Raw genomic sequence first — 22,010 nt, forward strand, 5'->3', positions numbered from 1 at the left:
GTAGCTGATGTTCTGTGTGAAGAGACACTAGGGCTGCATGGCGACTATGGCCAAGTGGAAAGTCAATGTCTTGTTGAAGGGAGCAGGTGGCTGCTACTGCAGCATAGCCATTGGTGGCTATGTGGGGGTTATGGGCCCAGTGTTGTCTGATCTTTCTGAAGAGAAACTGGCACTGTAAATGAAATTCCTTAGCTTATACCTAAACAAAATATGAACCTAAGACCAATCTGGCCTCCCACTTTGCTGAGTTCGTTGCACATGTGTTTGACCAAATGGTACGATTTGAGTGGGGAAGAGAAAGAAAGATACAGACCAGGGGCTCCTGTCGTCTGTCACACTACAGAAGTATTTGCCATCTTACTGAGCTAATGTTTGAGATTCACTTAGCAGGAGGAAAGTGCTTCAAATCCATAAGGCAAATTTACCCTAGTGGAGATGACCTGTATCTAATCTTTCCTAGGAGTAGGTGGGGAAAGGAGGAGGAGAAAGGAATTCGGGGGCTTCAAGTCTGCAGGAGACTGAAGGGATGTTGGTCTTCTGGAGGTCTTGCTTTGTCTGTGAAAGGAGAGGACTGTCCTACATCTGCTGTCCAATCCAATAGCCAACAGTCACATGCAGTTGTTGGCCTGTAAGTGGCCACAGGCTAGATCAAAAGATGATGTGACTGTAAGACACAGGCTGGACTTTGAAGGTGCTAGGAAAAACAGACTTTAAAGGACCTCACTAAAATGTTTTTTGTTGATTACCTGCCAAAATGACAATATTTTGGAATACAGATTGTGAATATCCCTTAGACTTGGGACCAGAAACATTTTCGATTTTAGATTTTGGAATATTTCATATATATCATAAAACATCAGATTTAGGACCCATGGTTGGACATGAAATTCACCTGGGTTTCAGAGCTTCTGTGTACAGCCCGGAAGTAATTTTATATAACATTTTGAGGGCACCTGCTTTTTGACTGCTACCTTCCATAAGAGGTCAGAGTGGCCTTTTCCCTGTGGAGTGAATATCAGCACTCAAAAAGTTTTGGATTTTGAAGTATTTTGTATTTTCTGATTAGGCCCAGTCAACTAATAGGTCAAATGAAAGTAGCTATTTAAATTAAATCCCACCTGTTTCTTTGTGCATTTTAAATGTTATGACTTCTGGAACATTTTATGTTACCTGAGTGGCTTGCGCTGCTGGCATGCATTGTATGTCTGAGGCCAGTGCTGACCTGGATGATTACCATCTTGTTCCCAGCTCTGAGCACAGGTAGTTTGGATTTCATGTTTATTGTTGCACCTCTTGTGCATCAGGCAAGAGTCTCACAATGTTAGCCGACAGGACAGATGTTTGGGCAATGGGCAGTAACACCATGAGCTTGCTGTCAGAATAGAGGGAGGAGCAAAGACTTGGAATGCTGGGCTTGGGAACTCTGCTGACTGCTGAAGAGGGGAGAAGCAGCCTTGGAACCATCAGGTTTGAAGAGGTCTAGTTTTTGCCATTTATGGGGTTGTTGCTCTGCACCCATTGTGCCCAGTCCTTTCCACACATGGGCTCAGTGAATCTTCATACTGTCTTTGAAGTAGCTGCCATTACTATTTTACAGAAGCAGGAAACTGAGGTCCAGTGTCTACAGCATGTGCCAGGAGTCACAGGGCTCATGAATAACTAGCTGAATTGGAATTTGACCTAGGCACATGGCTCCAGGGTCCATCCAACCTGTCAAAGTGGATTGCAAGATGATGGTCACAGCGAGACAAACGAGGCTTGACACATGGTACCTCCATTTATAAGGATGTGACCTTTGGAAGTGACTTGAAGTTTCTCTCTCCTCATCTGTACAGTGGGGATAATAGAGATTACCTAATAATCAAAGGGGCTGTGAAATTAGATAGGTAAACACAGGGCCGGACCCCTGGCTGCTGGGATGATGGCGGTAGTGACAGCGATGGTGATGCTGACACACAAATCAGAGTATAGTCAGCCCTCTGTATCCATGGTTCTGCATCCTCCAGTTCAACCAACCAAGATCAGAAATACTCGGGAGGAAAAATGCTTCTGTGCTGAAAATGCACAGATTAATTTCTTGTCATTGTTCTCTAAATGCTATAATAGAACAAGTAATTACAAAGTATTTACATGGCACTAGAGATTACAAGTCATCTAGAAATGATTTAAAGTTTATGGGAGGAAAAATAAACCACGGTAATTACAGGACGCCAGGGATATAGCTCAGTGGCACAACACCTGTTGGGCAAGTGTAAGGTCTTGAGTTTGATTCCCAGTAACCCCTCCCACCCTCTGCCAAAAAAAGGTATATGGGAGGATGTGCATTTGTTGTGTGTAAATATTGTGCTATTGTATATAAATGGCCGGGGCATCCACCTATTTTTTGTATCCATGGGGATCCTGGAGCCAGTCCCCATGCATTGAGGGGTAACTGCAGTTGCAGGTGCCCAGTGGTAAAGAGCATTTTGAAGCAGAGGGAACAATGTGGGAACCCCCTGGCCCAGGGAGTGATACTCATTGCTATTTCTGGTTCTGTTTAGGTCTTGACTCAAGACGGCCAAGCTCTCCGCTCATTGATATCAAACCTATCGAGTTTGGCATCCTCAGTGCCAAGAAGGAGCCAATCCAGCCCTCGGTGCTCCGACGGACCTACACCCCAGACGACTACTTCAGGAAGTTCGAGCCCCGTCTCTACTCCCTAGACTCCAGCAGCGACGACGTGGACTCTCTGACTGATGAGGAGATCCTGTCCAAGTACCAGCTGGGCATGCTACACTTCAGCACACAGTACGACCTGCTGCATAACCATCTCACCGTGAGGGTCATCGAGGCCCGGGACCTGCCGCCCCCCATTGCCCATGATGGCTCGCGCCAGGACATGGCTCACTCCAACCCCTACGTCAAGATCTGCCTCCTGCCCGATCAGAAGAACTCAAAGCAGACGGGGGTCAAGCGCAAGACCCAGAAGCCTGTGTTTGAGGAGCGCTACACCTTCGAGATCCCCTTCCTAGAAGCCCAGAGGAGGACCCTGCTCCTGACTGTGGTAGACTTCGATAAGTTCTCACGCCACTGTGTCATTGGCAAAGTGTCTGTGCCTTTGTGTGAAGTGGACCTGGTGAAGGGCGGGCACTGGTGGAAGGCACTGATCCCCAGCTCACAGGTAAGGCCGGCTTTACGGTGTCTCCTCCTGCAGGCTTTACTGAGGAATGAGCACTTTTATTTCATTTTACTATTTAAAACTATTTTTGGAGTAATAACACTTTTTCAGACTGAAATAATTTTTGGCTCATAAAAGAAGTTGCAAATATAGCACAGAAAGTCTTCATGTCTTCTTCATCCTCTGAGGATGACATCTTACACCCCAGAGTATGTTAGCCACATCAGGAAGTAGAAACTAGATTGGGCCTTGTTCAGCTTTCATTGGTTTTTTTATGTGCACTGCTGTGTGTGTGTGTGTGTACGTGCATGTGTGTGCACACACGTGTGTGTATTTCTGTGAAATCTTATCACAGACATAGATTCATGTGACCACCACTATTCTGGGAGCTTTTTTGTCATTGATGCTGAGTTATTTAATCAGGAGAATGATTGTCCAGGGTATAAAACTATCAGTCATTTTGACTTTCAGAAATTGATTTGGCAGGACAGAAAAGTGAGGTCAAGAGGACTGCATGATGCATGGATGCTTCTCAGGCAAACGGTTGGCCTCCTTCCCCTGCGCAGCCCAGGGAAATGTGATACCACCGTGGGCCTGGCTGTGTCCCCAGCAGGCTGCTGAGCGTTCGGTTCATTTTGTACCTGCTTTAGGTACTGAGGTCTGGAGGAGGAAGACTCACCAGTAAGAAGTCTCTCCAGCCTGGCACACTGGTGACAACAGTCCAGTGTGATGCAGGTGGGGCTATTTAACATGAAAACACTAGTTACATCTCAAAGATGTGTCTTTTGCTCCAGGATTTGATGATCTGGTACCACAAACAGGAATTTGCTTTTTTTCCCCTTGGAGTCATAGATAGAACTAGGGTCTTATATTTGCTAAACACATGATCTACAACTGAGACATGCCTTAGCCCTGAGTACAGATTTTATTCATTTTTAATTTTTAAAATTTTCATTAGTACATGTTTGAAGGTTTTAAACATGAGGCCCAAGAGTGACAGTTTCACGAAAGAGTGTGTGTGTATGTGTGTGTGTGTGTGTGTGTGTGTGTGTGTGTGTGTGTGTGCATTTTCAAAGGTAGAGATTTATCCCTGTCTTGGATCGAATTCTCTGAGAAGACATTGAGGCAAAGGACATTGTTATCAGAGAGATGACACTAGTAAGATGCAGCAGGACAGAGCAGGAGTGTCACATGAAGAGTGTACAGTTGAGCTGGCTCTCACAGTGGTGATGCTCCTTAAACCTGCTGGGGAGATAGAGCTCATACAGCCATCGGCACCTCATCGCGGGTGAGGGAGCCAGGCTGTATACATAGACACTCTCTCATCACTGAGTAAGGCCTGCTGGGGTTTGGAAGATTAAGTCCCTGCCCCTTCTGGCCTGTGGCCCTGGCAGATATGAAATGGCGCATGAGGTGGCAGCTGGAAAGCAGCCTGTGTGTGCTGAAGCAGTGCAGGAGAGGGGAGGAGGGTAGGCAGGTGTTAGCAAAGTCTGCCGTTGTCCCAGCCACCACTACCCCCGGCAGCCTTCCCATCACACCACCCAGGGAGGTTGTGTGTTTCCTGTGTCTCTTCAGGGACATCTGACATCACTGGGTCTTGAAGGAAGGACCTGTCTCGGCCATCTAGAATCTTACAACATAAAAGACACAGCAAGTTCCAACTTGCAAGGTTCTGCTCATTCTCGCAGGAGATGCGAGAATCTGATGTCCATACATCTGGCCTCCTTCACACCTTTGCTTGGATGGCACCTTAGTAAAGCCTTCCTGGCACATCACCGTACTTTGATTTCGTCTCTCTGCCTTCTCACCCTTCCTCCTTCCCAGTTCTGGAGGAATGGGAGATGGAGAAACCTAGGGGAGGGGAACTGGTAAGGGTCCCCATCCCATGGGAGCCATTGCCACCCTCTACTTTCTCCCAGGTGGAGTGGAGGTGTGACACCACCGTCCAGGTGTGAGGCCAGATGTTCACACTGTCAACTTGTTGAAGGGCCTGGTGGGTGGTAAACTTATGACAAGTGACAGTTCTGGTTGTTAGGAGGGGACATCATCTGTCCTGTGCTTCTTCAGAGCAAGGCTGTACTTTATAATTTCCCAGGGTGCTATGTGGTAATGACACTTGGTGAATTATGAACTGGGAAGGCAACGGGTGGAAAAGTTTCTGACTATTCCTGACACTCTGCCTTTGTAAGTGTCCCTAGAGATCCACTTTGTCCCTTCCTGTATGTGACAGTGAAGCTCTTTACCATAGACTAAATCTGCCAGTGCATTGATCTTGGATTCTCGGGCCTCTGGGATGTGAGAAATACATTTCTTTTGTTTTTCAGCCACCCAATATATACTGTGTTTGTTCTAGCAGCCCAAATGAATGAAGACAAGGGGCAGTGTACTGACACCTGCAGCACTTGGAAATCTATTTGAAAAAGGAGAGGTGAATAGACAGATACATGATAATATAAAAGTGGCATATTTAAAAGTAAGTGTAAAATTGTGAATAGCAATAAGTGTACACCGTAGAATCTGGGTGATTAGCTAAGAGCACTCATTACAGTTCTTTCAGCTTTTCTGTATTTGAAAATGTTTGGAAGAAAATGGGAACAAAAGACAAAAGGAGACAAAGGCACCCATTAAGAATAATTGCTGTCTTTGGGTGAGAGGTGATGACAGTCTGGATCCAGAGTGGGCCCAAGGTGACAAGTGGCCGGTTTGGGATGCATCCCTGGTCCGCACTGAACCCCACTTGCGGGGAGTTACATACTGGAGGGGTTTCCATTACTGCAGCTGTTCTCTGTAAATAAGCATTAGTACCCCCCGCAAGGGGTGAGACCATGAGGTTCCCAGGCCTCATCCCTGCTGTTCAGATGTCCTAAGCCTCTGTGTGTGAGAGTCTACTCCAGCTAAGGGGTGGTGAGGTGCTTCTGTGGGGACTCTGCACTTCATTCTGAGACCCTGGGGGTGCTCAAGGGTCGGAGGGTTTGGCTCTTGGAGCTGAACAGATGTGGGTCTTGGGCTTGGCGTTGCCACTCACGGGTTGATTGGTGATGGCTTAATGAGATGGCATACACTGGAGTGGGCCTGGAATACAGTGGATGTGGACACCCAGTGTCCTGCTGCCATTGTGATGGCATGAATGGAGCCATTCTGGGAAGGAGCATACTTAGGTCAAATGCTCTTCAGAGTTCATGGAGATAATTCTGAGTCATGTCCAGGTATAAGGATGGAACCCAGGACCTTCACATTGAGCCCTTTTTTATTTTTATTTTGAGACGGGGTCTCACTGTGTCACTAAAGTACTCATTCTGGTTTAGAACTTGTGGTCCTCCTGCCTTAGTTTCTCAAAGTGCCACAATGCCCAGCTTGTGTGTCCAAATCTGACTGACTGCTGAGGAGAAATGTTTGATTTGGTTCCAAAAGAAGAAAATGTCTTCAGTCAAAAGTGATATTTGTACACTCAGAGGGCTAGATATTTATGTTTCTGAAGATGACTTTCACCTGAAATTGCTCTGGTCAAAGGAAAACTTTAGATCTTGCATGTCCAGGCTCCTGGACCCTGTGGCTAGGAAGTGCTATCTGACCCAGCCATCTTCTCTGGTGACCAGTGACCCAGGGGAGTGTCATCTGCCTCCTAGCTTGGGCTTCCCTACAAACAGACCTCCTGACAATGATTTCAGTGCGTGTGTTTTCTTGGAGGGGACACCACGATGACCAGAAGGGAAGAGGGTAAAGGAAAGTAATTAGATAGTGAGTTACCTTGCAAGTTGCTCACGCCTGTGGGCCTCGGGAGTTCATCCTACAGGGAACTCAGTGCGGCAGGCAGGAAGGAAGAGGGAGCTAGGGATGTGTGTTCGCTGGGTCCCATCACACGTGGTTTCTGGGTGCTCCCAGGAGCCTTAATGGTGGGGAGAAGGTAGCAAAGCAGCATAGTACCAAAGAGGTGGCGATGACAGCAGCCCTCTTTCTCTCCTTTGTATTCTGTCCAAGCTACATGTCCTTAGAGTGGGTAATACTCACCCCCAGTGAGGGCCTTCCTGTTATCCACACCCAGGACTATGCCAAACCAAGCACTGGATTAATTTAGTTATTACATATCTTTGATCCCAGCATCACACACTCTAGATCCAGTCACCTCTGAAAAGCTCCACCAGTGACTGCATGAGGCTTTGGGTAGGACATCTAGACACAAACCATAGCAACATGAAGGTTCCATCCTCAGTACCACAAAGAAGATACATACAAGTACACACACACACACACACACACACACACACACCAAAAAGCTGTTTATGATATGCTTTATGAAGGTAATTATTTATGACATTTTAGTGCACTTGCCTTTGATTGCCACTAATAATTTGGGTTAAGAAAGTTTTAGATTTGGGAATATTTTGGATTTTTAGATACATTAACTATTATTATCCTATTTTATAGATGAGGAAACTGAGGCTCACATGAAGTAGCTATGGCCATAATGCTAGAATTTCAACCCAAGCCATTTGCCTTCAGAGGCTGTGTCCCCCTCCAGTGTATCGCCTTGTGATAGACCAGATCAGGCAGGCAGAACCCTGGTAAACAATGAGGACATGATGACTGGGGGCCCAGGCACCTGGTGGGTGCAAGAAGAGAGGTGGGGATGGAGACCCCAAGAAAAGGAGAGGAGCTTGGGGACCAAGTGAAGTTGAGACCAGAAGGAACTGGCCTTGGAACCAGTTTGGGTCTCAGTATATGCAGTGTGATCAAAAAATACAGTGAATGTTTCTTTAAATTTAAGTATAGTACACATTGTGATTAATGTGTCTTTGTTTTTGTGTGTGGTTAATGTATCTTTATTTGCATTTTTGTGGCTGCCTCAGTGTTCTGAATAAAAATGTTTTCTTTTCTTGGTCATTTTGACTTTGTGGAGGAGCCAGAAGGTACACAATGTCAGATCTGGTAAATAAGGTGGATGAGGACATGCTGTAATGTTTTACCTGGCAGGTGCTTTGCATCAGTACAGGACATGAGATAGCCATAAAAAGACACTCATGAAAGAGGCCCTCCAGAACTGCTTCTGAAAGAGGCAAGAATGATGGGCTAAGTGTGTTCACACAAGGAGGAATATTTTGAGGAGGACTAATGACAGTGTATCTTTCACTATAATAATTTTTAAATTTTTATTTATACTTCAGTGTATTTTTTTGTCATGTACTGCTTTGATGTTAACCTTAGAGTACTTTGAGCCAGAGGGTAGAGAGAAGAGATTTAGAAATTCTTTTTAAAGATTTTACTTTTTAGGGCAATTTTTTTGTTTGTATCTGGGCTCTTGTATTTATTTAATTTTACATTAGATTTTATTGGTATATTTTAGATGCACGTAACAATCACTTTCATCATAGAGAATTTGTACCTCTACATGATATAACTTGTTTTGTTCCCCATGCCCCTGCCCTCCCTTCAACTTTTCCGCCCTTCCCCACTTACAAAGCTTTGGTTCTGTTTCTCTTTTCTCTCTTTTTTTTAACTTTTCTCCTCTTTCTTTTGCCCCTTTCCTCACTTTTGTTTCCCTGCCCATTTGAGCACTTTCCTCTTATTTCAAAATAGGAGATTTTGGTAGATGCTCCTTAGTTACAGTTTCAGTTTCTCACACCAGAGAAACTTTGGTATTCACACATACGTGTCTGGTTTATTTCACTTAGGAGTATAGACTCAGGATGCATCCATTTTCCTAGAAATGTCTTGAGCATGTCCTGCTTTATGGCAGATAGTAACTTCATTGCATAAAAACATCACATTGCACAGAGGACTAAAGGTCTGTGACCTTGGAGGAGACGCACACCTCTTGCTGTGGGCCAGATCTCAAAACAGAGGGCAAAACAAATGTAGACACACCCTAAGTATAAACATTGGGGATTAGGTATGGATTACTTTGAGAAGCTAGGAGTCACCATCCCAACCCCCTACAGAAAGAATCATTGATCCATAAGAATGCTCACTTGCTACATGACTCACTTCCCCATATGTATCTAATTTGGTCAGTTCTACCTGAACAATTAATCTGATTGGTTGACCACAGTTATGTCCTATCTCATGCCCATCTACCTTGTGAGTAGTTCTCAGTTTCCCTCACCTTAGACCCGCCTCACCTCATGGTTTTACTCTATAAAAATCCAGAGAAAACATAGAATCTTTGGTAACCCCCTGGGGACCCCTTCTGTCTCTCTTTCAGACAGAAGCTTTCTTTTTCTCAATAAATATTTCTGCTCTTTAAAAAAAATCACATCTTTATCCATTACCAGTTGGTGAGCATTTGAGTTATTTCCAAGATTTGGCTATTACAAACTGTGCCACTATAAACATGGGGTGCGTATGTCACTGGTATGATGCTTTTAATTCTTTTAAAAAGATTCCCAGGGGGAGAATGACTGGGTCAAATGGAACCTCTAGTCATAGTTTGTTGAGAACTCTCCACAGTGATCTCTACAGTGGTTGCACCAGTCTACACTCCCACCAATAGTGACCTACCGGCATTTGTTATTGATTGATTTCTTGATATATGGTCATTGTTTCTGGGTTGAGATGGACTCTCCGTGTTGTTTTAATTTGCATCTCTCAAATTTGACCAGTAATGCTGAAAATGTTTTCATAAATTTATTTGCTGTTTTTATTTCTTCATCTGAGGAGTGTGTATTCATCTCAGATGTTAGGACAGTTTTAGGCCACAGAAATATTGGGAGGAATGTTCAGAGGTCACCAATGAACCCTGTACCCCCACACAGGTAGAACTTCTGCCTGTACCATCGTTGCTCACCAGAATGGTACATTTGGGGCAATTGCTGAACTGTATTGACATCATTATTGTCCCAAATGCATAGTTTAGTGTAGGGCATTGAATGTTCTGTGGTTTTTGCCAAATTGTGATGACATATATCCACCATAATGCCATATAGAGTAGTTTCGCTGAAAAAAAATAATAATTTGAGATGCTCGAAGTTACATGCTGATTGTACCTGGTCCTTGGAAACTACTTGGAGTGGTAGATGGCCCCAGCCTACCTTGTCAGTTGCAGAAGACAGCCTGGTAAATATGTACTCCTAGCTGCATTTTGGATTTTGAGGTCTCTCTCTAGGCAAGACCCTGGAGAAAGCAGATGTAGATGTTTTAAAGAGTCCCTCATTAACTAGCTCTGAGCTGCCTGCCATTTGCTGTGACCCTTTCAGAAACTTGGCCTTTGGGGCTGGAGATTTAGCTCAGTGGCAAAGCGCCTGCCTTGCAAGCAGGCAGTCGTGAGTTTGATCCCTGGTACCGATAAAAAGGAAAAAAGACAAAAACAAAACAACAAAAAAAACCTTGGCCTTTGTGTGTGAGTTAAAACCATTTCCTACCCAGGTTTTGGAGAATGGCAGTGATTTAGCCCAGGCCAGAGCCTTACAAAGTAGACGTGAATTAGAAGTCTCTTTTTAAGTAGTCCTTGTTATTTTCCTCATTCTTTAGTAGAAACTGATTTTTCTAGTTTAGACTTCAACATGAACTTTTGATTCCTAGTTATAACATGAAATAGAAGGGGCAGCAGAGGTGACTTGGACCAGTCAACTTCCCTATTTTATGGATGAGAAAGCTGCAGTACAGAGAGGTTGAGAGACTTAGCCAAGCTCACTCAGCTTTCCATAACAGAAACAGACCTTGTGCTAATTTGCCTGACTTCCAGGTGAGCGGTCTCTCCACTGTGCCACTGCACTGGGCCAGCTGCCTTGCCCAGCAAAGGATAGTGGCTAAGAGCACAGGCCCTGGATCCATCCAGACTGTGTTCAAGTTCTGACCTGTTTCCCATTAGAGGTGTGGACGCAGGTGGGTTGCTTTCACGTCCAAGCCTCAGTTTCCTTGTTTGACAAAGAGGTATCATGTGGTATGCTGCTGCCAGCTTGCGTTGGCTCACAGAAACATTTGTTAAGCTTTCAGGAAATTTATAAACCTGGTGATGTCACATCAGCAGCTTGAAATCAGTTGTTGTGTATAAAAAGACAAGTGCCACAAACCCCTTTCCCCTGGAGAGTTAAACATTTTCCATCACAGCATTTATTCTAGCAGACCTACCTGGAGGGTTGTTGTGGGCAGTTGGAGATCTAGCCATGTAATGTGCTGATAACAGCCTGGCCCATGAACTCAGCACTGCCAAGTTGTGATCAGAAGCACAGACCAGCAGTCACATAATACTCAGGTCAGGCCAGCCCAACCACTTCTAGTGGTGTGACATTGAGTTGTCACTCAGCGTCATTGGTGAGAGCTGGCTTGGCCTGAATGCTTTCTAGGGACTCAGCATGGCCTGAGGGCTTTCTAATCAAGTTTGAAACCCACTCATAGACTGTCATTATCCTATTATTATTTTAGAATTAAGAAACTGATGCACAGAAAATTTGAATCCCTTGCCCAAGTCCACGAAGTTGGTGAGTGGAGGAGACTACATTCACTCTGGTGGCAGCTCTTCACCTTTACCAGTCCACCAAGGATCAGCTTAGCTTCTTGGAAAATGGAAGGAATAACAACCCCAATTTATAGTCAAGCTGTCTGTTGAGTTTTGCCAGGTGGTACAACAGAGCAAGGCCTGTTAACTTGGACTTACTACTGGTAACGTTTAAGTAAATGTCACAGGCAGTCATTACTGTGATGATTATGCTGAAATCTTTCTGGTCATGAGATTGACACTTACTTGGATCCAGAAGCAAAGAGTAACTATTGACAGACAAGTCTTCATCAGCTCCAGCAATCTTGGGAAGATGGGGTCCTGAGTTCTGAGTGTTTGGCAGGTTGGGTGGCTCAGGTATCTGAGCCAGAGGAATCACAGAGAACTCTGATTCCAGAAAGAGAAGTTGAAGTTGAAGGTTTCCTTGGGCTGTCATCACGGGGTGAGTAGATATGTATGGTAGATCTGAGACTGCAAACATGAGCCGGTCCAGTCTGTGCCCTTGACTGTCATGATATAATGAATAGTAATCATTTATCAGCTGCTTCCTGTTTCTTATATTGTGGGCCACATTTTTTTTAAATCCCTGGAATACTCACAAAAGCCTGTGACATTAGTAATCTCCATTTTACAGGGGAAGAAACTGAGGTCCTGGTCAGTGTGTGACTTGTGTGAGTTATTCAAATGACAGATCAAGGAGCATCACTTAGCATGACTTGAGCTCAGTACTTCGTTAGTTGCATTAGCCACTGAGAAACATTCGTGGCCACCCAATTCTATGATACAAGGAGAAAATTGGTGGAGCTGGGAGAGAAAGAGTCTTTATTTGAAGCAATAGCACACTGTCTCTGCTCATCTTAAGAAAAAGATTGAATAAGATAATAGATTCAGTTCATCAACGCTGATCCCTAAGCATAGTGTTATCTATTAAACCATTTAGTGTTCCAGCTTATGGTGTAGATAAGAAGACTGAGGCCAGGGAGTTACAAAATATTCCTACAACTAGCCAGCTGGCAAATGGCAGAGCCAGGATTCATGTTGGGCTCTCTGGAAGAAAAGAAAGATTAAATCATCAAGATGCCTACAAATGCTCTTGGGCAGTTCTTTATGGATCTTTGTGTGTTTCTCTCTAGAGCAATGCTGATACTTAGTGATATAATGTGAGCCATTATATCACTCTGTGATTTCAAATTTTCTGATAGTCACATGTATTGGTCAACTTCCCTGTTGCTGGAACAGGTGCTCAACACACACACTTTAGAGAGGTTGGCTCATGGTTTCAGAGGGTCTAGTGCCTGGTTGACTGGCTCCAAGCAGAAACATCATGGCAGAAGGAAAAAACATCATAGTGAAGCAAAGCTTCTAGTTCATGGTGACTGGAAAGCACATTCAGGAAACAGAAAGGGGTTGGGGACAGGATGTAGTTTCCAAGGTCACACCTCTTTGACCTATTCAGATACACCCAGAAGCGTGCTTTATTCTTTCCTTCAGCAGATCTCAAGCCAGTCAGATTTACATCCTACCTTAACTGTACATCACATTTAAAAAGCTAAAAAGAAACAGGTGAATTTAACTTGAACACTATTTTATTGAATCCAGTACATCTAAAATGTTATTTTATTTTTAATTTTTTTTCAATTAAAGTCCAATTTAATTGCTTATTAATAAAAACACAGAAATTACAGTTTTGAAATCCCGGAGCCCACCCCGCGGGGTCACCGGAATGAGCCACCAGCGGTCCTTGCAGCCTCTCCCAGGAGGGCCAAACCCCGCAGGGCCCAGCGCGCCGCGCATCCACCTGGGAGGCTCTGCAGATGGCCTCGGAGACAGGGCAGGTTCGCTGCTGCGTCCAGGCTGGCACTCTAAGCTTCTCCTTGCTGTCCTTGACTCCAGAGTGGCGAGGCTCAGGAAAGTTGCAGTGAAGCCTGCGGAGCGCCTGGTGCCCCGCAATTATCACTCACGCGCTCCACGCGCGACAGCATCTGCAATAAGCGCCCTTGGCTGGGAAACTACCTGGGCGTGCAGCACGAACCCAGCGCCCGCGTCACCTAAAATGTTATTTTACATGTCATTAATATGAAAAACATAAACGTGAAATGGGCTCCCTCTTATCATGCTAACCAACACACTTGAGGTGCCCAGCTGCACTCCTGGTGTACAACCACAGAAGGCTGATGGCTCCTGTATAGGCAATCCAGCTCTAGAATGATAAGAGTAATCCAACTGGCTCTGTGAACTCCAAGCTTCCCTCCCTCCCTGTCTTCCTCCATCCCTTCATTCTGTTTCCCTTCCTCCCTTCCTCCAATCAAGTTCTAGAAGATGAGAATCCAGTGGGTTCCCCTGGGGCTAGGTGTCCAGAGCTGACGTCACCAGATGTTTCTAGAAGGTATGGCCTTGTTTGATTTGGACTTTTGCTCCAGCTCTTAGAGGCTTCACGATGTATGGAGACCCACTGTAGGGAGGAAGAAGCAGAGGGAGAAGTAAGGTAGAAGGCTGAGTTCCAGGAGGTTTCTGACCAGCGGGTGGCCACATTGGCATCCTCGGCTCTGGGATGTCTTGGAATTGGTTTGGGAGGGAGATGGGGCCAACAGGAATCTGTGGAAGTGAAGGTCAGATCAGCTGCATGCCACTGGAGGCAGGGCTGCATGCTCCTGTGGGGGGTCAGCCAGGGGACATCTCTGACGACATTCCCAGACATCCCCAGATCTCCCTCGATGACTCTCCATGTCCTTCAGGGCCCAATTGCAGGAGTCTCCTTGAGGGCCAAATGCAGAGACTCCAACTAACCCAGGTAGTCCAGGTGACCCTGTGGCCTGCACTTACATCCTGTGAGAGAGAATATTGGTTTCTGGGTGATGACTAGGGGCTCACGGAGACTTGCTCATGTAGGCACACAGAGACCAGCTGCTCTGCAGCCCCTTGTAGGGCAGAACCTGCCTCCTATGTGTGAAGTGTCAGGACCTTGGGCCACCTGGGACAGATCCCAACTGAGAGGGAGAAGTGTCCCCTCAGGGTACAGTCCCAGGATCTTCAGACTAGATGTGGGGGCCGAAGCCTTGTAATCAGAAACATGGACTCTCTAAACAGTAGACATTAGAATAAATGATCTCAAGCCAGCACTTAGCCCAGCACCCTGTATTAGTGTGCTGTGGCTGCATAATAAATCACCAAAAACATGAAAGAACATCAATTTATTATGATTTCCAGACATGACTTACCTGGGTCTTCTGTTCTATCCCACCTGGTCAAAATCAGGGTGTCACCTGGGGCTTGGATCTCATCTGAGTCATGAGGCCTCTTCCAGGCTAACTGGTTGCTGGCATAATTCAGTGTTGCATAGTTGTGGGAATGGGTTTTCAGCCTCTCCTTCTGTTCCCTGCCCCATGGACCTCTCTGTAAATGACAGTTAGCTGCTTCAAGGTTGAATTGAACTTATCCTGGAGAGATCTGCTGCTGCTTGCCTGATCACGTCTGGCCCACCCAGGATGACCTCCTTTTCAATGAACCAGTTAACTGGTGAGAGACCTTAATTATGAATGAAAACCTTTTTTCTGTTCTGTATAATGTCATCCAGTCATGGGAGTACCACCCCATGTCTTAGGTCTCACCCACACTCTAGGGGAGGGAGTTATACAAGGTCTCTAGAGGGCCATCTTAGAATTCTGCCCATAACACCCTTACAAAGAGGACACTGATTGGTTGTTTCAATCCCATGACTACCTTTGAACCAATCAGCCATGGCTGGGAAGAGGCCATGCTGGGTAGGGTCAGATGCCCAGGGTTAGTCTCGCTTATATCACTGCAAAGAGGTGTTTATTCCAGAAGGGGGAGGACAATACATGGGAGCAACAGGTGCCTCCCAAACCCGACACTGAGCTAAGGTACCATTTTTATAATAGTGAGGGCTTCTCAGGTCAGCATATGTAAGAGAGAAATGTAGCTGCAAAGGATGCCCTGAATTTGGAAAATTTTTCCAAATTAAACAATTCTAGTATACATGCTGCCAAAGCAGAGCTATTGGATTCTTTCCACATGCCAGGCGTGGGACCAGGCACTGGAGTGTAGTGGTAAGAAGGTGGGCTGGAAGTCTGACAGCTCTGACTTGTCATCATACACCTTCACCCACTCAGCAGATACTTACTGAGCACTTGCTCAGCCTGGGCACTGATGTGCCAGGAGACTCCGTGTGACCTTGGGGGGAGGCAGCGCCTCCATCTTCAGTGGGGAAAGTGGAAATAAAAAGCAGAAGAATAGTTACCAAGAGCCCAGAAGCTGGAGTCAGTCTCCTCGGGTTCATAGCCTTTAAATTGTTTCAGCAACACTTTGACTCTAAATGTGTGGGGTTTTCCCTATACCAGTTAATTCTCCATCTCTCTGAACACCAATTTAGGGTTGTAAAACTCAATTGTGACACTAATTCCTCTGAGTTAGTGCATACCCCAAGGGGTAAAAACTCAGTTCCACTACTAGGCTCACTTCAGAGGCCAGTCAAGTCCCAGGTTGCTGACCAGCCTGGAAGTGGAGAGTTCCCATGGCCCATCCTTAGGTTCAGTCACCTGCTAGAAAGAGTCACAAAGGCACTCCACTTGTGGTTATCCGTTCATTATAAACAGCACAACTCAAAGCTGAATGTGATGATGGACACCATAATTTCAGCATTTGAGAGGCTGAGGCAGGAGAATTGCAAATTTGATGTCAGCCTGGATTACATAATGAGACTCTGTATTAAAAACAAGAAATATATTCAGGGACCATCAAATGGCAGGGTCATAAGGAGAGGTGTGGGGCAGTGGAGGTGTGGTGGAGCGCACATCCCTCCCTAGGCACATCACCCTTCCTCTACTTTGATGTAATCACCAAACCAGAAGCTTCCAAACTGTTATTTAGGGGGCTTATAAAGGGTCTATGGTGCAGGCACAGTTGGTTAAATCATTGGCCATTGGGCCACTGAACTTAACCTCCAGCCCATTCTCCTCCCTGGAGACTAGAGAGTGAGACTGACGGTTGCAACACAGCCTTTCTGGTGACCAGCCCCATCTTTAAGCCATCTAGGGCTTCCCAGCCACTGGCCACCTCCTTTGCATACAAAAGCCAACTCTATCACATAAAAGGTTTTCAAGGATCTTGAACTATGTGGCAGGAACCCAGTATAGGCACCAGTGTCCTGTCCACATCCTGGCTGTGCCACTTGCCTGCTGTGCCATGTCAGCTGTGTGCCTATACCCTTGGAGGTCTCAGCTTACTCATGGACAGTGGAGGTAATAGTACTCTGCAAAGGATTGTGGAGAAGGTTAAAAGGAAAGTATGTGGTGTGTCCTTACTAGTGTGGGCTGACATCAATACATTATCATTATCATCATCATTATCAGGAACATCCTGATGAATGAGATAATGCATGCGGCATGCTTGGCTGCTATTTGCTGCTAAAGTTAGGGTTCATTTACATGTTGAAGTGTCTGGAGGTTTTCATACATTGACTTTAGCTTGGGCCTTGGGAATAAAGTGGAAAGCAAAGAGCTTGTAATCCAAGCTGATGGCCACAGAACTAGAAGCATAAATTGTGTCTTACTGTGCTAGTCGGGTTGTTTTTGTGTTAGAATATCTGAGAAGGTCAACTTAGAGAAAGGAAGGTTTGTTTTGCCTCATGATTTCAGAGACTTCAGTCCACAGTAGCTAGTTTCCACTGCTTTAGGCCTGTGGAAGGTCATGGCAGAGGAAAGCTGTTTACCTTATGGCAGTCAGGAAGTAGAGACAGAAGGAAAGAACCTGAGAGGAATGGTCCAGAGACCAGATAGGATCTTTAAAGGCATGCCCCTAGGGAGCTATTGCCTCCAACTGGGCCCACCCCCTGCAGCCTGTTGGTGAGGTTGGCATGCTCCTGATCCAGTCATCTCTGTAGGCCCCCTCTCTGAACATTGCTATACGAGGGACTAAGCTCTCAATGCATGAGTCTTTGCAGACACTTCTTATTTAACCTCTCGCACCCTAGCACCTCCTTGGGGTGAGCTTCTTGGGGCCTGTTCATGGCACTGAGCCCTGCGCTGCACCAGGGCCTGGCTTAGTGGCAGTTCTGTTCATGGAATGAATGACCCAACAGTATTCAAAGTAAGAGATGACAAGCACGTGACAGAGAAACTTGCCCCACTGGGCATGGGCCAGTGTGGGAGGCAGATTGGGATATCCATTTGCCTGACACACGAGTTGCCCCTATGGGGAATGATGTAACAGGAGATTGAGGGCAGCAGATGCTGGGGAATGAAGATCCTTGCAGACCAGATGGTAGATCTTATGCATTATCTGGAGGGTCATGGGAACCATTAAAAGACAAAAAGTTAAGGGGGCCACTTGGTCAGATTTGAGTTTTCAGTCGCTCCTGGGGTGGCACAGGGGCTGCATTTAGAGCAAGGTTCTCTCTGGTACTCCTTACATCCTGGGATGGATGCCCTGTACAATAAATATTAAGCATCATACTTAATCTCTCACTATGAGATGCTAGTAACCACTCCCTACGCACATTGCTGCAACCCAAAGTGCCTCCAAACACTACCACATGTGTCCTGGGACACAGTCACGCCTGTGAGAACAGAGGCAAGGTGAACCTTACTGGTGTAGGAAACACCTAGGAATGCCTTAGAGCAGAGGAGGTGGCTTGCAGTCAAGGAGAATTAGGGTTAGGTCTCTAAGATCCCTCTCAGTTTTTCTGGTTTGAGGAGCTTGCTGGTTGGAGGTGCTAGAGAGTGAAGCGGAAGGAGCAGGCAAAGATGAGTGGGTGAGATGACAGGGTTCATCTAGAGTACAGAATGCTGAGGATGAGAGTGGCCATCCCCATAGTGATTCTCACTGGACTAAAGACACCTGAATGATTGTGAGTGGTCCCATGGCTTGAAAGACCCATTGCTTTGTGGCTCACAGCAGCACATTGTGGTGGGAACATATGGCTGCACAAATCTATTCACTTACTGATCAGGGAGCAAAGACAGGACAAGAAAGAGGCCAGGGCTCCACATTTCTCTTCAAGGGTATTCTCTCAAAGACTCAGATACCTCCCACTGGGCCTCATCTCGCAAAGTGTCCACCGCTTCCCAATAGCACAAGCTAGGGACCAAGCTTTGGGGAACATTTGAGATCTGAACTATACCTGCTCTCAAACCCCTGATCTTTCTTTCTAGCTCAGCATCACATTTGCTGGGGAGACTTAGGAAGGTCAGCTTCTGTAACACCCCTTATTCTTCACAGTATATAACACCATGCTATGTAATTGCACAATTAATTAACTAGACACTAGAGTTACTCATGAATTATTTACTATCAGGAATTCCATTACAGGGACCTTTCCTGTCTTGGTCACTGCTGTAAACTTTGTCCTGACCTGGTAACTCAGTAAATGGATAATTACTGAGCACCTGCTGTGTGAATAACATAGGGTAGCTTCTCTGTAAATACCTATGGATGGTAGCAGGGTGGCTCTGAGCTGGAGCAGGAGTGAATGAGACACCGAGCAGAGGAGCTTGCTGTGCAGAAATGGAAAGGAGAGATTGTGGGAAAGCTTAGGGCTGGGTGCTCCTGCCTTGAAGACCCTCCCTCTGCTTCTCCTGCTTCCCTGCATGTCCTTGTTCCCTTCTCAGTTAGTGCTAGTTCTGCTCTAACCAGGGTGTTCCCACTGTGTGTTCTCTATTGTGGACACTGAGTTGCTGGAGGCAGTGCTAAATGTCTGGCATGGTTTTGAATTTGGGCTGAGTGCTGCATCTTCTAGAACAATCTCTGCTGAATAGGGCTGTGCAACAAGAAACTCAGGGGAAGCTGAGTTCGCATGAAATCAGTCTCACTCTTTCAAGATGCCAGAGTGATGCCAGAGTGGATCTGAAGAAGGTTGATCACATCTGGATGGCCAATGAGTCGGGGACATATACACTCAGACATCAAAAGATTGAGTGGCTCTCCAAGATTTCCTGGAAGGCTTAGCATCACATGAAAGAGCTAAGTAAACAGTTCATCACACCAGCATCTGCTAAAGGTCTGTTATGGACCAGAGGCACTGGGAGATGGAGAGAAGTAATATAAGATCACTATCTTCAGGGAGCGCTTAGCCTTTTGAGGCAACAAGACAGGAAAAGAGGTGACCACTACCTCAGAATGAAAATAGAGCCTTCTCGCCCACCAAAACCAGGCCCAGGTGGTCAAGAACTTATATCTGAAAGGCCAGATTTTAGTTTTAGAAGGAAATAAAAGAGGTATCTTTATGGCCTTGGCATAGCTAAGCATCTCTTCTAGTGATCATAAACTAAGTACCATAGAGGGAAGAAATGGATGTAATTACCATGTTAAAGTGATGAACTGTTTCCCAGAAAACATAGTAAAGAGAGTGAAAAAGCAACCTGAAAATGTGTTTACCCTGCATCTATATCAGTTTACCAGGGCTATCATAACACAGTACCATTCACGGTGGTCTAAAGAAGGATATTCACTGTCCCATGGTCTGCAGGAGGTCTGCAGGCTGTGCACCCCTGGCGGTCACTAGGGAAGGGTCAGATCCATGCCTGTATTCTGCCTTCTGGTGGCCTGCTGGCAATCCTTGGTGGCCCTTGGCTTGTAGATCTTTGTTTCCACATGCTGTTCTCTCTTTGCATATCTGTGGCCAAATGTCCCCTATGTATAGGGACTCTGATCATTTTGGAGTAGGACCTACCCTGTTCCAGTATGACTTTATCCTAATTCCCTCTGATAGGCCCCATTTCTAAATCACATTCTGAGATACTAAAGGTTGAAACTTTGTGACAGAATATTCGTATTTGGGGAGGCACAATTCAGCACATAATAATATATAACTGCTGAATAATTAGTATCCATGATATATTAAGGTCTTTTGCAAGTGATTAAAAGATAAACACTCAATAGAAAAATAAACAGAAATTAATAGGATTTTCATAGAAGAAAAAGCATGAATAACTGATAATCATGAAAAAGTACTTACCTTTAGCAATCAGGAAAATGCAGACTAGGTCTTCAGTAAGATATCCACTAGATAGGAATAATTTTTAAAACTGACAATAATAGACAATGTAAGCTAGGGTGAAATCTATATGGTCAGGCACATTGTGGGGAAATAGGGAGCACTACAGAGAAAGTTAGAAAATCGGTGTTTCTGAACCAAAAAGGACAATAGTCCCATATCAACAGCTTATTCTTCCATGGTTTCAGTTACCAGGATCAACTGTGGACTGAAAATATTAAGCAGAAAATTCCAGGAATAATTCACAAGCTTTAAATAACTTTTATTCCAATATTTTATTGTTATTGTTTTATTAGTAATACTGTTGATCTCTTACGGTGCCTAATTTATAAATTAAATTCTACCATAGCTTTATATATGTAAGAAAAAATCAGCGTACACAGGACTCAATCCTATCTTGGTTTCAGGCATCCACTGAGAGTCTTGGACCGTATCCCCCACCCACAGAGCATAAGAAGGAACTCCTGTCAATTGAAGCATGGGTGTTTAACCTTTTAGCTTGCCTGAGCTACACTGCATGCAGAGGAATTGTCTTGGGCCACGTGTAAAATATATAGTTAATGTATATTAGTAACAAAATTTCTTTTATTTCTGTGTCTTTTATTATAATATTTTTAAAAGAGGTAAACATGAAACTAGCAGGATATTTGATGTCATTCTTATGAGGCTGATACATCAACATCTGATTCAGTGCAAATGGTTGCGCTTCTTAGTTCTCAAGGTGCTGATCAAATTTTTGTTCTAATTTTATTCTCTGTGTGGTTCGCCCTTTAAAATGGTGTAGTCGCTCATGGAGGTCACACTACAATGTGGCCTTCCCTACACAGTCTCCTGTCGCAGTTTACACCCGACTGTGCAATTGAGTCATGGAAAATAATCTTTAAAAATCATTAATAGTGTTAAAAGGTTACAACACAGGATGTAGGTTTGACATGCTTGAATTAAACTGTTATATGACTAGACAGTAGTTATAAAAGTACAAATAAAATTTGTTACTACCTTATGCTTTTTTTTTGGCAGTTATACCCATCTCATGTTGTTAAGATGGTAACACCCAGAGCCGGTCACATCATGGGAGGCTTGCGTGTCCCCTCTGCTATAGCCATGAAGCTAGGACAGCCCCTTTAGCATCAGTCTGGCAATTTATTTTGAGTGGTTAAAAAAAGATGTTGCTATTCCTTGAGCCAGTGATATCACCCTTGGGTGTTAGGAGGATATGGTAATCTAAAAGAAGAAGAAGGAAAAAAAAACCCGAGTGCCCCACTGAGGTCATTAAAAATAACTTACGTATGTAGCAGCAGGAAAATCCATTACAGTCTTTCAGCCTCAAGGAATATTTCATGTGGGCATTGAAAGTAATTTTTAGGATGTCTAAGTCATAACAGAAAATGGATGTGCTCAAGTCCTTAGAA

At 45.0% G+C, this 22,010-nt stretch overlaps 1 protein-coding gene across 10 annotated transcripts in view; it reads left to right on the plus strand.

Moving 5' to 3' along the window:
• Positions 1–22,010, plus strand: part of Syt17 (synaptotagmin 17) — a 79,145-nt gene that overhangs the window by 11,833 nt on the left and 45,302 nt on the right. For all 10 annotated transcript variants that reach the window (XM_003477783.5, XM_063226608.1, XM_063226611.1 and 7 more), the window contains one exon: positions 2,541–3,160. In XM_003477783.5, coding sequence (XP_003477831.2) covers positions 2,541–3,160 — 620 coding nt within the window. The remainder of the gene's footprint in view (positions 1–2,540; positions 3,161–22,010) is intronic.

Source organism: Cavia porcellus, unplaced genomic scaffold, assembly GCF_034190915.1.
Source record: "Cavia porcellus strain 051 isolate PalLab524CR breed Dunkin Hartley unplaced genomic scaffold, mCavPor4.1 scaffold_16, whole genome shotgun sequence".
NCBI classification, from domain to species: Eukaryota; Metazoa; Chordata; class Mammalia; order Rodentia; family Caviidae; genus Cavia; species Cavia porcellus.